The sequence below is a fragment of the Pseudochaenichthys georgianus genome, chromosome 7 (genome assembly GCF_902827115.2).
Source record: "Pseudochaenichthys georgianus chromosome 7, fPseGeo1.2, whole genome shotgun sequence".
NCBI classification, from domain to species: domain Eukaryota; kingdom Metazoa; phylum Chordata; class Actinopteri; order Perciformes; family Channichthyidae; genus Pseudochaenichthys; species Pseudochaenichthys georgianus.
The window spans coordinates 10,462,027-10,475,123 of record NC_047509.1 but is presented as its reverse complement, the minus strand read 5'-3'; the positions used below and the strand labels follow the sequence as shown (position 1 = coordinate 10,475,123).

General features: G+C 43.8%; 2 protein-coding genes across 3 annotated transcripts in view; one reads left to right on the top strand and one right to left on the bottom strand.

Moving 5' to 3' along the window:
* Positions 1 to 15: 15 nt before the first annotated feature.
* Positions 16 to 13,097, bottom strand: part of ccdc187 (coiled-coil domain containing 187) — a 25,057-nt gene continuing 11,975 nt past the window's right edge. The window contains exons 5-13 of one of the 2 annotated variants that reach the window (XM_034086669.2): positions 11,670 to 11,760; positions 4,641 to 4,713; positions 2,741 to 4,075; positions 2,190 to 2,311; positions 2,033 to 2,104; positions 1,819 to 1,953; positions 1,322 to 1,416; positions 1,128 to 1,222; positions 16 to 1,053 (exon numbers count right to left, since the gene is read on the bottom strand). In XM_034086669.2, the coding sequence (XP_033942560.1) occupies positions 905 to 1,053; positions 1,128 to 1,222; positions 1,322 to 1,416; positions 1,819 to 1,953; positions 2,033 to 2,104; positions 2,190 to 2,311; positions 2,741 to 4,075; positions 4,641 to 4,713; positions 11,670 to 11,760 (2,167 nt within the window). In that variant the 3' untranslated portion in view covers positions 16 to 904. The remainder of the gene's footprint in view (positions 1,054 to 1,127; positions 1,223 to 1,321; positions 1,417 to 1,818; positions 1,954 to 2,032; positions 2,105 to 2,189; positions 2,312 to 2,740; positions 4,076 to 4,640; positions 4,714 to 11,669; positions 11,761 to 13,097) is intronic. The other variant, XM_034086670.2, reaches the window with a different exon arrangement.
* The window catches only part of LOC117449200 (urotensin-2-like), a 17,255-nt gene continuing 15,927 nt past the window's right edge, over positions 11,770 to 13,097 (top strand). The window contains exon 1 of the mRNA XM_034086672.2: positions 11,770 to 12,576. The gene's annotated coding sequence lies outside the window, so the exon portion shown is untranslated. The remainder of the gene's footprint in view (positions 12,577 to 13,097) is intronic.

The window sequence follows — 13,097 nt, the reverse complement described above, 5'->3', positions numbered from 1 at the left end:
TTCAAATAGCCAATATAATAGGATTTTTTTTTTTATTTGTTGCATTTAAATACATTTACAACAATTGCATTCATAGTGGTCCACTTAAGCTGTGGCATATATTTTTATATGTATAAAAAACACACAACCAAAAAACACAACAAATAGTGTTTTAAATGTGGAGGTTATATATGATCATACAAAATAAAAATGCTTGTTAGAAAAAATGTTTCTGTGTATTGAATAAGGCTGCCAAGACTGTCTGATGTTTTTAAAAATCCACCTGGAAAATAAATACTTAAAATTAAGGGATATAGTATCATTTAGACATTTCAAAATGTTGTAATGGTTGTATGTTTTTCAAAAAACCCTTAAGTAAGGGTTACATATGTTCATTTGATTGTCATCGTACTATTTTAAACTTGGCTGGAGCCATGCCAAACTGCTTGAGACAAAGTAGCAGGCACTCAGAAAGGGGAATTCTTAAGGTAGCTTGTCTAAGACCACATCATTCAGGTTCAAAGTTTATACAAGGAACTTCCTGTTTTGTCATTTTAAATATTGGACGCTTTTGGAAGAGGCACAGAGCCAACCGGTCAGCCTGAGATTTTCAGCCTTAATTGGTAACATGAAGACATAATGGATGGATACTCACTGCTTAACTAAATACAAACTAATTAAAGTAACAAATCGATAGAAAAAACACAAACTGTTTAAATTAAACACTCATTAACACTGAGAATTAAAATACTTTGATGAACCAACATTTTCCCTTTGAAAACCGTTACAGAATGAGTAATTATTCACTTATCCACTGGTCTAAAGTGCTAGTCGGGGGAGCTGGGAGAGAGAACTTAATCCTCTGTAGCTGGACTGATGTTTAGTGTTATATAATATATATATATGCACTCCAACGTGTTGAAAATTATTGTTGCTTGCAGTTTTCCTTCTTCTCTTTGGGTTTTGAGCGTGCTGATTTGTCCGTTTGCCGTTTTGTGGGTGGGATGAAAGCAGGCTCCTCGAGTAGTTCGTGTAAGCCAGGATGTGGTATAGGAAGTGACTGACAGGTTGGACCTGCAATAAAAGGAAACAGGATGTGAGGGTCCACCCATTGTGGTGAAAGCTTCATCTTCCCTGTTTTTACCGACCTGCCTGTCCCACTCTGAGGCTCTCGGGGTCCGGCCTCCCGGCCCTGAAGGTCGGGTCCAGTTCCTCCGCAATGTTTCTGATCGGCTGGGCGTGTCTGTAAGCGCACATTTGTACGTCAGCATGTAAAGTAGATGCAAGACATATGGTACAAATACAGAATCAATGTCATGTATTTTCATGTAGAGACAATTACGGTATTGTGGAGAAGGTGCTGGGTGGCTGGTTGTCTGGGGAGCCGTCCTCAGGAGGGGACGGAAGGCCCTCTGAGTCAAGCCTCTCTCGTTGGACCTAAGTGGACAAATCAGCAAAAGCTTATTTATATAGCCCAATATCTCAAAACACCTTTATCTCAGTTAAAGATTAGCAACCATACATGACAGCCCCAAAAGACAAACAAAACCACGACAAAAATAACAAAAACACAAGATAGAACGTGATATCAATAATACATAAATACAATTGATACAAATAAAATGAGATAAAGTACATTTAAAAAAACATAAATGTAGGACTCATAGCGTAATCTTAAAACAGCTTTAACTATAGACCATAGACTTTTTTTTAACAAGAATTGTTATAATTTCATCACCTTGTTCAAATTAATTATTAAAATGATTATTGTAGCAAGTCAAAAGAGCAAAGGAAGACGTTCAAGACTGTAACAGTTTGAATGATTTACAACACGTGTACCGGTCTGTCTCTTGAAGCCCGTCTGTCGTGATGACTGATCATCGATCTGTGCTCGCGCCACGACGACGGCCCTTCGAGCTCGCGGGATCTTCGCTTTGTCTTCATTTCTTGCTTCTGCATAAAGCGGGCTATTTCCTGGAGTTAAATAACAATGCATCATTCCAAAGGTCGATATTAACAATGGATGCATGGATAGTGATGACATGTGTTGCACCTCGTCCTGCGCCACTTGTGCGGCTCTGAAGTCTCCCTCTGGGTAAGGACTGCATGGAGAGGGCTCTGTATTCTGCACAAAACAGAAGCGAATGAAAAGAGAAACTGACTTTGTGTCCTTAACTCCTAAATCACAACATGTCAAGAGAAACTCTTACCCTCCTCAACAGCTTGTCCTCTTCCTCCTGCAGCTTTTGAGCAAGTTCTTCATCCTTTAGGACCTGATGCAGCTCCCCCAGGTCCAGGCTCTCCCCCACTGGCTCCGGTTGCAATGACCCTCCTGGGGGGGGGAACCGAAGTGTGATGCATACACGGAGTAAGGAAAGTCCATAACACATGAAAATCAGGGATGAATCACACAAATGCTCTGAAACAGAGGCAGCGATGACATTTGAATCACACTTAGAGATGAAAGCATGCAGCATGTAAGGGCATGCTGCTTAGTACTTATCCCCTCACCACATCAAAACTAAAAGGAATGAAGATGAAGAGAAGAATGAAAGCTCACACTAAAGATTGTTTCAGGACTACTGGAGTAATAGATGTGGACAGGAGAGACCTTCAGTGAGAGACCCCAAGTGAAACCCACATTAGTCCAGATTAGACGAGGATTGAGGGAAGATGAAAGGAGTGGATGTACACAGAGTGGTGTACATCTTTGGAAGTCTTTTCTCGGCAGATTGGAGTTGGCGGCAGTTCTGGGTTTTACCTGCTGCCTCGTGCCTCGACCTATCTCCTGTTGGAGCCCGGCTGCTGCTGCTGAGGCTCTGGCTGCGCTGTGAGGCTCTGCGATGGGGCCGCTCCACTCTCCTCTCCACCTCCTCCTCTGAGCTCAACCTTTCCTCTATGGTCTGGTGCCAACGCCTGCGTTCGCTCGTTGTCCTTTTGACCCTGCTGCCATTTGGATTCCTCTCCCTCTCGTCATCATTAGTGTATCCGTGCTCTTTCCACCTTCTGCTGCCTCCCCTTTCTCTGCTAGGAAGATGTGAGTCTCTCCGACTAATCTCATAAACCTTTTCATCATGCTCCACATTATTTCGCAGCCGGTCTTCTGTGTGATCTCTCCCACTGTTCTCTCGGTGTGACGACCTCCTCCTTTCCCAGGTATCTCCATGGAAACTGTGCCTGGTGTTGGCAGCTCTTTGGAAGACTCTCTGATGTGGTAGGGAGTCGCCGCAGGAGACCTCACTCCCATGAAGCACCTGGCTGTCTCTGCTTTGAGGCCCTATTTGAAGTGGCGCCCCGTTGCCGCCCAACCTCACTGGCACGCCCCTCTCTCTGAGGACCTGGCCCAGCATCTCCCAGACTCCTCTGCTCTTACCCTGCTGCGGCCTTATAGAGCTCCTGGAGTTGTCCTGAAAATGCACACGTTTGTCGGGGTTGTCCCTATAGCTCCAGGTCCTCGCTAAGTCTTTGTTGTTGTGTTGACCCCCGTCGTGTAGCCCGACAGATTCACTACGACTACATCGCTTTTCTCTTACTTCCACTAACCTACAGTCTTTATCCTGATCCCTGCTCCTGTGCGAACCCTCATACTCCTCACTATGGCGCCTTGCTTGATCCCAAACCCTGGGCCTCCTCTCCTCCAGCTCGGCATTTTCATAATGTTCCTGATTCAACTCTCCTCTCTCTTGCTCTGTAAAGCTGCTACGAGAGGAAAGACTTCTACAGTTTCTCTCTTCTGGCTGATTTGAAGATGCCCGTCGTCGAGGGGGTGCCGTGTGGAGTCTTTCATTCAGTCTCTGGGACCAGACAGTGAGCTGTTCAGAGAACACTGTGTCCGAGTCCTCTGAATCCTCACTCACACGCTCACCCCTGATTCCCCTTTTGGAATCTGCGTGTCCTTGATTTGACCCTGAATGTGTGTTTCTCTGAGCTGCTACCCCCCTGAGGGAGTCAGCCTGAGGACGAGTTAAGTCTGAATGGTTGAGAGAGGTAGAACATTGCCACCTGCTGGTGCTAGATGAGTACTGCTCCTCTCCTTGGTGTGGGCTGCTGAGTGTGTGCTGGTGTGGAGATGGCAGTGCAGGACCACTGGTGCTGCCTTTAGTAATGCCAACATGCAAACACAAAAGCAGGGTGCATGGGTGAGGCTGTTAGCAGGAACTATTAAAGAGGTGCTGTTATTATAAGGTAATACACTGCATTCAATATATGTATTATATCAATGTTTTAGACACAACTAAAACATTTGGTAACATGAATACCTTGTAAACACAACATTAAAAGACATGCATGTTAGTTGCAGCTTATTCATAACATTATGGAGATAAAATACTGTAGATGTTTGGAATGTTTTGTTCATGCCGTTATATATTGAGAGAGCGTGTTAAAATAGAACAATAATAGGCATTAGCAGTGCAGCAAAGCATGGTTACAGAGAGGCTGAACAAGCTGTGGTGTTTGAGAGACTTTTCAGTTGCACTTAATGTAAGACAATCTTAGAAACAAACCCACATACTATACCAAGTACACAACACACTTTTCTTTTTCAATAAGTCCCTACAAACTAAACAAATCCTCACAATCTATTAAAGATTTGTTTGCAGTATCTAATGTTCGCTGACAAATGTTCTCAAATAGGAATAGAGGCAGAACAAAGACGGTACCTTCACTGCCCTGCCCTCTGCTCCGCCTCGTGATTCTCTGCTTCTCCTCTTCTTGCAATCGTTTAGCGATTTCCTGTGGAGACACAGACATGTTGAATGCTTCTCTGCATTGTAAACCATAATGAGTAACCTATTAGGAATCTAGGCTAAATGAAGATTACAGAGTGTTAAGCTGGTCTGTCGAATAAGGAAATAAAATAGATACATTCCTAGTCCTTTTTAGGCTATGAAAATAATGATGTATTAGATTGAAGTGACTCGGCTACAACCTTGTATTTCACCCAGTATCAAAGTCAATAATAAGATTATAAACTTATTTTGGCTAATTCATTTATATTTTTTTATTTAATCGTTTATTTGGCAGGGACAATGCACAGTAATGAACACTTAAAACATTCAAATGTCTCAAGCGTAACAGCGTCAGATTTAAAGCTTTGAGCTAATTTCCATCACATCCCTCACATCACCATTCCCTCACATAAAACATTTAAGAAAATTACATTTTACAAACATAGCAAAAACAAAATACATGATATGCAAAAAGTGCAAAAGTGCAAGAGCAGTGTACACGAGCATATGACAGTACAATATAGCAGCTAAATCAAAACATGATTATGAAATGATCTGGATAATAGCATTACAAAATGTCAACAAGCTCCACTCACAGAGAGGATTTACGGCTGGACGGCAAATAAAGACATACTTGTATCTGTGCCGTTTCCAACCAGCAGATGGCAGCATAACATAGAAAGTGTAAGAAGAAAGCAAGGTGGCATCTGTTTCCACAATTTACTTAAAAATAAATCATATTACAAAATCTATAGGACACTTTGAATGTAATCTAATATATGCCTTTCTTATTTCCACAATGTACAACAAAGTATCTTGCTGTAGATGCTGCTTGTCTGTTTAACATCACCATGTTCTGCCCTAAAGAGCTTGAGGTTCTATTTGATTTGATATACATGTATATATTATAAGCTTTCAAGTCACAACACAAAGAAAACATGAAACCAAATTCTTTACCCCATTCAGAGGTGATTGGATTTACTGAGTTTACATCAAGCAGGAATGTAATTAATCTACATCCGGCATGTCTACAGAGCCGCTCACCGAATGCATGTTGGTTGACATTGTGCCACTTCTGAGGTGATCTGACATCTGAGCTCTGAGTAGCCACACCTATTACTTCAGGCAGAGCTGTAGCTGACTCTATGGAGACTAGTAGACGACATGAGAGACAAACAAACTGTTAACCTCCTTTAGCATGAACTCTGGAGCGGAACAACTCCAACGGAAGCAGGGTAACAACGGGACTGTTACACCTGAAGTAACAGCTTGTCACTGGGGAATGCCCACTCTGACCAAAGCTGATGTACTTGACTGCTCTCTGAAGGAGAACCACCCACCTTGTCTCTGTTACTTTCCATTTAAAAGGCTAATAATGTTCTTCACAAATCAGCAAATTCTACTAGTGAATTCTATAAAACCTCTCTGTAGGCCGCATTTGCAACATCAATCATAACTAAAAGTCAACACAGCTCCTTTGGCTTTACAATCCGGGCTCGCGTGACCACCACTTTGCCAGCATCAGCAGACAATAAGCAGCTTGCCATGGCAGGTGAGGCCGTGGGGATCTGGCATTTAAAAGTGCACAGTCTGGTGCATTCTGTTCATTAATTAAAGACACAATCTACAGGGAGGCAAATGTTTAATCAACAGCTCTGATCAGGCGCTCATTAAGGAAGGCTAACGGGAGAGTTCATAGTTCATCATTTAATTCTTACATCAAGAAATGATAACATGCACACAGGAATAGATGCCATTTGTTGGATAACCTAGCATGACTTTTAAACCAGTGGGTGAAAGTCCCCTTTATTCCCAGTGTAGTGTAGACACTTCATGTTGGTTCCAACTTACCCAGAGTGTTCAAAGTCAAACCCCTTCAATAACGATGAATGAACCCCACGGCCTCTGACCTCACAGCCTCTAAACAAGGAGCTTTTATAAGCCCGTCCAAGGCAGCCTGCTCTAAAAAGGAAACTGCAGGCTAAAGGAAAATAATATGCTGGAGCGGCTTTGTGACGCAGACCGGGCCAGCTGGGGAGCTTCATGGCACAGTTGGCTTTTTCCCCCACAATGCCCTTTTTCTTACACAGCCCAAATCTGATGTTGAGAAATGCACATGGGGGTGTAAACATGCACAGACCGTAAGATAGTTTTGAGGGTCAGAGAGCAATTGATGGGAACCATCTGGTTGCCCAGTCGTGCTGGGGTTGCAACTTCAAGAACAACTGCTTCTGTATTTACAAAGATTTAGACAGACCTAGTGCTGTACCTCAATTTAGAACTAGGGTAAAAAACAAAAGGCAATCATCACTGCAAAATGTAGATCTTGTCATATGCTTTGATATACATCGGTTCATTCATCGTTCAGGCTCTGCACTTTCCCTCACCTCATACCTCAAAGACCGCACATACAGGGTTACTTGGAGAGGGTCGGAGTCCGACCCTTGTCAATTAACTACAGGGGTCCCTCAGGGCTCTGTTCTTGGTCCCCTCCTCTTCTCCTTGTACACAAACTCGCTCGGATCAGTCATTAGCCCGCATGGTTTTTCATACCACTGCTACGCTGACGACACCCAATTAATTCTGTCCTTTCCCCGCTCAGATGCGGCTTTCACACCAGCGCTTTTCCCTTTCTAGCTCCGAGCGGGAGCTTTTCTGTTTCATCTCCGGTTTCCCTTTTCTGCTCCCGCTCTGTTCACACCGCCCAGAGCTGCCGCTGCTGCATCATGACGTCACCGTTTACGTGCCTGCTTCATAAAATCCAAACCGCACGGAAATCTCTCACATCAACAACAATGGCCGATTGTATTGAAGCGCTGTTCGCTTTGGTTATCCTCTTACGAAACGAAATGGAAGGCATCGGACGACTTTACAAGGGACGACTTTACTAGGGATGACTTTACTTGGAACTTTACAAACATCACATGCAAAATGCAAGACTTCTTTGTGGTCTTCAGTATCTACTTCAACGACGAATCCGTAGGAAAAAGAAGCCTGCCCCCGCCTCGACGTAAGAGAGACGTAAGCGACGAAGCTCTTGCCTCTAGACCGACAATTTTTTGGAGCTGGAAGTGAACCGGATTCCGGAGCTAAGAGGTGGCGCCTCTGCGGTGTGAACAGCAAAAACCGGTACTTTTCAGGCTGCAGCTCCGAGCCGGAGCTGAAAACGCATTGGTGTGAAAGGGGCAAGAGACCCAGGTTGTTGCACGCATCTCTGCTTGTCTAGCTGACATCTCTCAGTGGATGTCTGCTCACCACCTCAAGCTCAACCTTGACAAGACTGAACTGCTTTTCTTTCTGGGAAAAGATTGTCCCACTCTTGACCTAACTATCAACATCGGCACCTCTGTTGTTTCCCCGACTCAGACTGCAAGGAATCTGGGTGTGATCCTAGATAACAACCTGTCCTTCACTGCAAACATCGCTGCTACAACCCGCTGCTGCAGATACACACTTTACAACATCAGGAGGATACGTCCCCTCCTGACCCAGAAAGCGACGCAGGTTCTGGTCCAGGCTCTCGTCATCTCACGCCTAGACTACTGCAACTCCCTCCTGGCTGGTCTACCTGCATGTGCCATCCGACCTCTGCAGCTCATCCAGAATGCAGCTGCTCGCCTGGTCTTCAACCTTCCTAAATTCTCCCACACCACGCCGCTCCTCCGCTCCCTTCACTGGCTTCCGGTAACTGCTAGAATCCACTTCAAGACAATGGTACTTGCGAATGGATCTGGTCCTTCCTACATCCAGGACATGGTTAAACCGTACACCCCAGCACGTGCACTCCGCTCTGCATCAGCCAAACAGCTCGCTGCACCCGCACTGCGAGGGGGACCCAAGTTCCCATCAGCAAAAACACGTGGGTTTGCTATCCTGGCTCCAAAATGGTGGAATGAGCTCCCCATTGACATCAGGACAGCAGAAAGCTTACACACCTTCCGGCGCAGACTGAAAACTCATCTCTTTCGACTCCACTTCGAGCGATAGAACTATTAACAAAGCACTTATATACTAATAAAGGACTGGCTTATCTAAAGCCAGTTGAGTAGCACTTGAAATGTTATTGCTCTATGAAACCTGTACTTTTCTTCAAGTTTGTATTTTGTTGGTCGAACGCACTTATTGTAAGTCGCTTTGGATAAAAGCGTCAGCTAAATGCAATGTAATGTAATATGCGTTTTAAATATGTTACCATATTGTTTACGACCAAAAACAAGAGCGCTCTTAGTTCTGTGAGGGTGTTTCTTTTTGGCTACATTTGAATATCAGCATGCCAACATGTCAATATTAACATGCTGATGTTCAGCAGGTATGGTCAGGATCTCATGTTAACCCAATACTATTTGCTCATTAGTATTGAGAACAAATAACAACTGTGGTGGATGAGAATATTTTGCATGTATTAGGTCCTAAACCGAAGTCTCAGACAAATTCAGTTTTTGACCTGATGATGGCACTAGATGGAAAGTGATGGGATTACTAAAGTTAATACGATTTAATAAGAGGGGAAATTATTGTCTGTACCACATTTTTTGTAGACTTTCAGTCTGGTTTAAAGCTGGTGGACAGAAGAATCTATCGAAGTGACGCCGCTCGCAGTGAAAAACTATCCTTTAAATCAAACTTAAAATGTGTATAACATTTAAAGGAGAACTTAAGTAACATGGTCGATCTGTTCAATGGAAAGGATAAGCAAAAAAGCCTGAGTCACTTTCTTGATTAAAAACAGCGTATAGATAATGTTTTTACCTAACCTGCCACGTACTCAAACTGCACAGTTAAGGTTGTACACATGTCAAGTGTGCTCATCCTGTGAGGCTTAATAAGCACATGAGTGTGCTCTGTGCGAAGAGGTTGATGGGCAACGACTGGAATTCACCACCAGAGGAATAGCTGGAGATGGGTATCTGACAGGTTGTGTCTCTTTCCTTTTAACAGCTGACTTTGCTCATACATCAGAGGCGCCGGGCAGCACTCTGCAGCAAGAGCCATGTATTATGGATTCAGTCAGTCCTAAGAGAGAGCAGAGTGAACCATATCATACTGCCTGACCTGCTGGTAACAAGGAGATAATTAAATGATATACAAGTGTGTCCTGGTAGCCATACAAGTCTATGAGTCCCTGTGCTGAATGAGCTGCAGTTTACGTATAGCGTTGGTGATGTTTAAGTTTGTGCCAAGTCCTCTGTGTCCAGAGCTCTTTAGTTTAAGTTGCACGGAAGCATTCATCTACTTTCAAAAGCAGCTTTATTTTCTGCACCACGTCCAACAGAATGCAACATTTACTGGGTCCGATAATCCTTTTGCATTTTCCATTAACACTTTGTCTATTGTGGCTCTAACCAGAAACTTACTTCTTACATCAGAAATCTAATGTAACTGACAGGAAAGCAACTTTAAGGCCCCGGCCACACGAGGACGAAAACGGCTAAACGCATAGGATTAACTCAAACGCAATCGCAAAAAAGTGTCTGTCCACACGAGACGGCTCCGTTTAGCTCCAACCGCTGGAGAAGCTGCAGTACATATGCAGGAGCCTCTACGTGGCGCTGTAACTTCCTCCACAAAAGCAGTGAAGAAGCATGGTTGTCATGGTTGCCCTGCTGTTTATTCTCCGCGGTGGGGGCCGAGGGAACCGGGCAGAGTTTTTCGCCAGTCAACGTCAGTTAAAGTTTAAATCTTCCGGACAAAATTATAAAAGTGCCGGTCAAAGGTATTCTTTGTTATTTATTGAGCTTTTAAACAAATTAATAACGACTCTATATAATATAATAATAAAATACACGGAGCCTCTCTTTTTCCTCCCTCTCTTTGGACAGCGTCAGTGTCTGTCTCATGCAGCAGCTGATCCAGTAATGAGTGACCCGGCCGACAGTAAAAATAAACATATTTATAACTGGTTTAGGTAGTTTGAGAGGTGTCTCCGTCCTGTCAGATTAGACTTCACTCGCGTTTAGGTCCATATCGAGAGAAAGATAAATAATCTGAATTCAGTGTGCAGTTTACTTTGACGCGGGGGTGAGCAGCAGAGGTGGGGAGAGGCGGGGCCATTGCCTCATCATTATCAGAAAATGATCGTATAGGGCGTACACACGGAGCCCCCCAGAGCGTTGCGTATGCCGTTCTATCCACCTTAGGACCCGTTATCTTTCCGCAGTTGTTTAATGCCGTATTCGGTCGTCCTCGTGTGGCCGAACGGTCTCTATACGACACTAAACACAACAGTAACGCAAACGACCGTTTTTGTCCTCGTGTGGCCGGGGCCTAAGCCCTATGTTGGAGAGTGGTGGATACTCAAAGAAGCCTTTTAGGTGGAATATCCCTTTAAGAAATACTCTTCCCCCTAACGTTCTGTTTAATCACTGCATTTGGCCAACTTGTCCATAAAGGAAAGCGTCTCGCTGTGCTCCGGTTGCTGACGGTAACCTGACACCCGCAGGAAAGGATTTGTTCCTCTTTCAGTAGCAAATCTCTTGAAATGTTTTGATGACACTTTTGCTTTCATTTTATGTCTTTGGAACAACTTTCGGTTCCAAGCTTATGTTCAACCTTTATCAGTCATTCAAGGGGCATGACTACTTCTATCTTCCACAACATTCCCTTTATAGTTATGGTGAAAAGAAAGATTCTAATATCCATAATTAATATCATATCATTGACTGAAGTGAGGGTCCTTTCTATTGTGAGTTTCCTCACATCAGCTTTCAAGCATCAGGTGAACTGAGTGCATGCTTTGCTGTCTTCTGTGATGGTCGGACAAGTTCAAATGTCCATGACTTTCTCAGTATTTGCTCAATCTCGCTTGCCTTTTCAGCAAAAGAGGATCAAATCGATATTTTAATTTGCAGTATTTTGCATTTGTTGATTTAGCAGTCAGAAAAAAAAATGGCTAGATCTGTAATGTACTAATTAGAGAAATGTTAACTAGACATAATAATACATTTCCCAACAGTCACTCACCTCATCCTCCTGCTCCCTCCTCCGGGTCTGCTCAGAACAGCGCTGGATCTCCTCCTGGATTAAACGGGCGTACTCAAAGTCTTCCTCCTCTCTAGCAGACAGAAAAGTAAGACAATTACTTTTTACACTTGTGACTCATATTATATACCAACATGGTTTCTAACGGATGAGCGTTACACCAATTTAAATAAAAATAACATAATGCATGGTAAATCTTCAGTTAAGTAAGTAAGTAAGTCAAACTTTATCTATATAGCACCCTTCTCAACACGGATGTACAAAGTGCTTTACAGTACAGTACAGTACAGTACACAATCCACAGTACAACTATAACATGTAGAATAAAAGGCATAAAACAACATACCAGTAAAATACAGCTACTAACTCACCTCCTCCTCCGACCCAAAGGCCTGTCGGAAGAGGTGGGTCTTTAACTGCCCCTTAAAAATCTCTATTGAGGCAGAGGTTTTTATTTTCTGGGGGAGTTTGTTCCATAGCCTTGGGGCCACCGCCTCAAAGGCACGGTCACCCTTGGTCTTTAGCCTGGTTCGGGGCACCCTAGGAGGCCTTGGGGTGGATCAGGTCATTCATGTAGGCTGGGGCTTGGCCATGGACAGCTCTATATGTAAAAACTAGGACCTTAAATTGGGTTCTGAGATGGACAGGGAGCCAGTGCAGGGCAGAAAGGATCGGAGTGATGTGGCATGTTTTTTTGGAACGAGTGAGCAATCTGGCTGCAGCGTTTTGGACCTGCTGTAACCGGTTTATTGAAGTTGTGTTGAGGCAGGAGAACAGAGCATTACAGTAATCAAGCCAGGATGAAATGAAGGCATGGATAGCCATCTCCATTTCTGCGTTGGATAGAACCCCCCTGAGCGTGGCAATGTTTCTGAGATGGAAAGAACAGGTACGGGTCAGGAGTTTGATGTGTTTGTCTACAGCATAGACTGATCGAAAGTTACACCAAGGTTTTTTATGTTTGCCCTTATGTTACCACTGAATGGACCCAGGTGGCTTGCTACCTTAGAGGCCATGCTATCAGCATCGAAGCATTGAGCTGCACAGTGTGAGATGTGTTGCAGTGTGAGATGTGTTACAGTGTGAGATGTGTTACAGTGAGATGTGTTGCAGTGAGATGTGTTGGAGTGAGATGTGTTGGAGTGGGAGATGTGTTACAGTGTGAGATGTGTTACAGTGTGAGATGTGTTGGAGTGGGAGATGTGTTACAGTGTGAGATGTGTTACAGTGTGAGATGTGTTACAGTGAGATGTGTTGGAGTGGGAGATGTGTTACAGTGTGAGATGTGTTACAGTGAGAGATGTGTTGCAGTGTGAGATGTGTTGGAGTGGGAGATGTGTTACAGTGTGAGATGTGTTACAGTGTGATATGTGTTGCAGTGCGAGATGTGTTACAGTGTGATATGTGTTG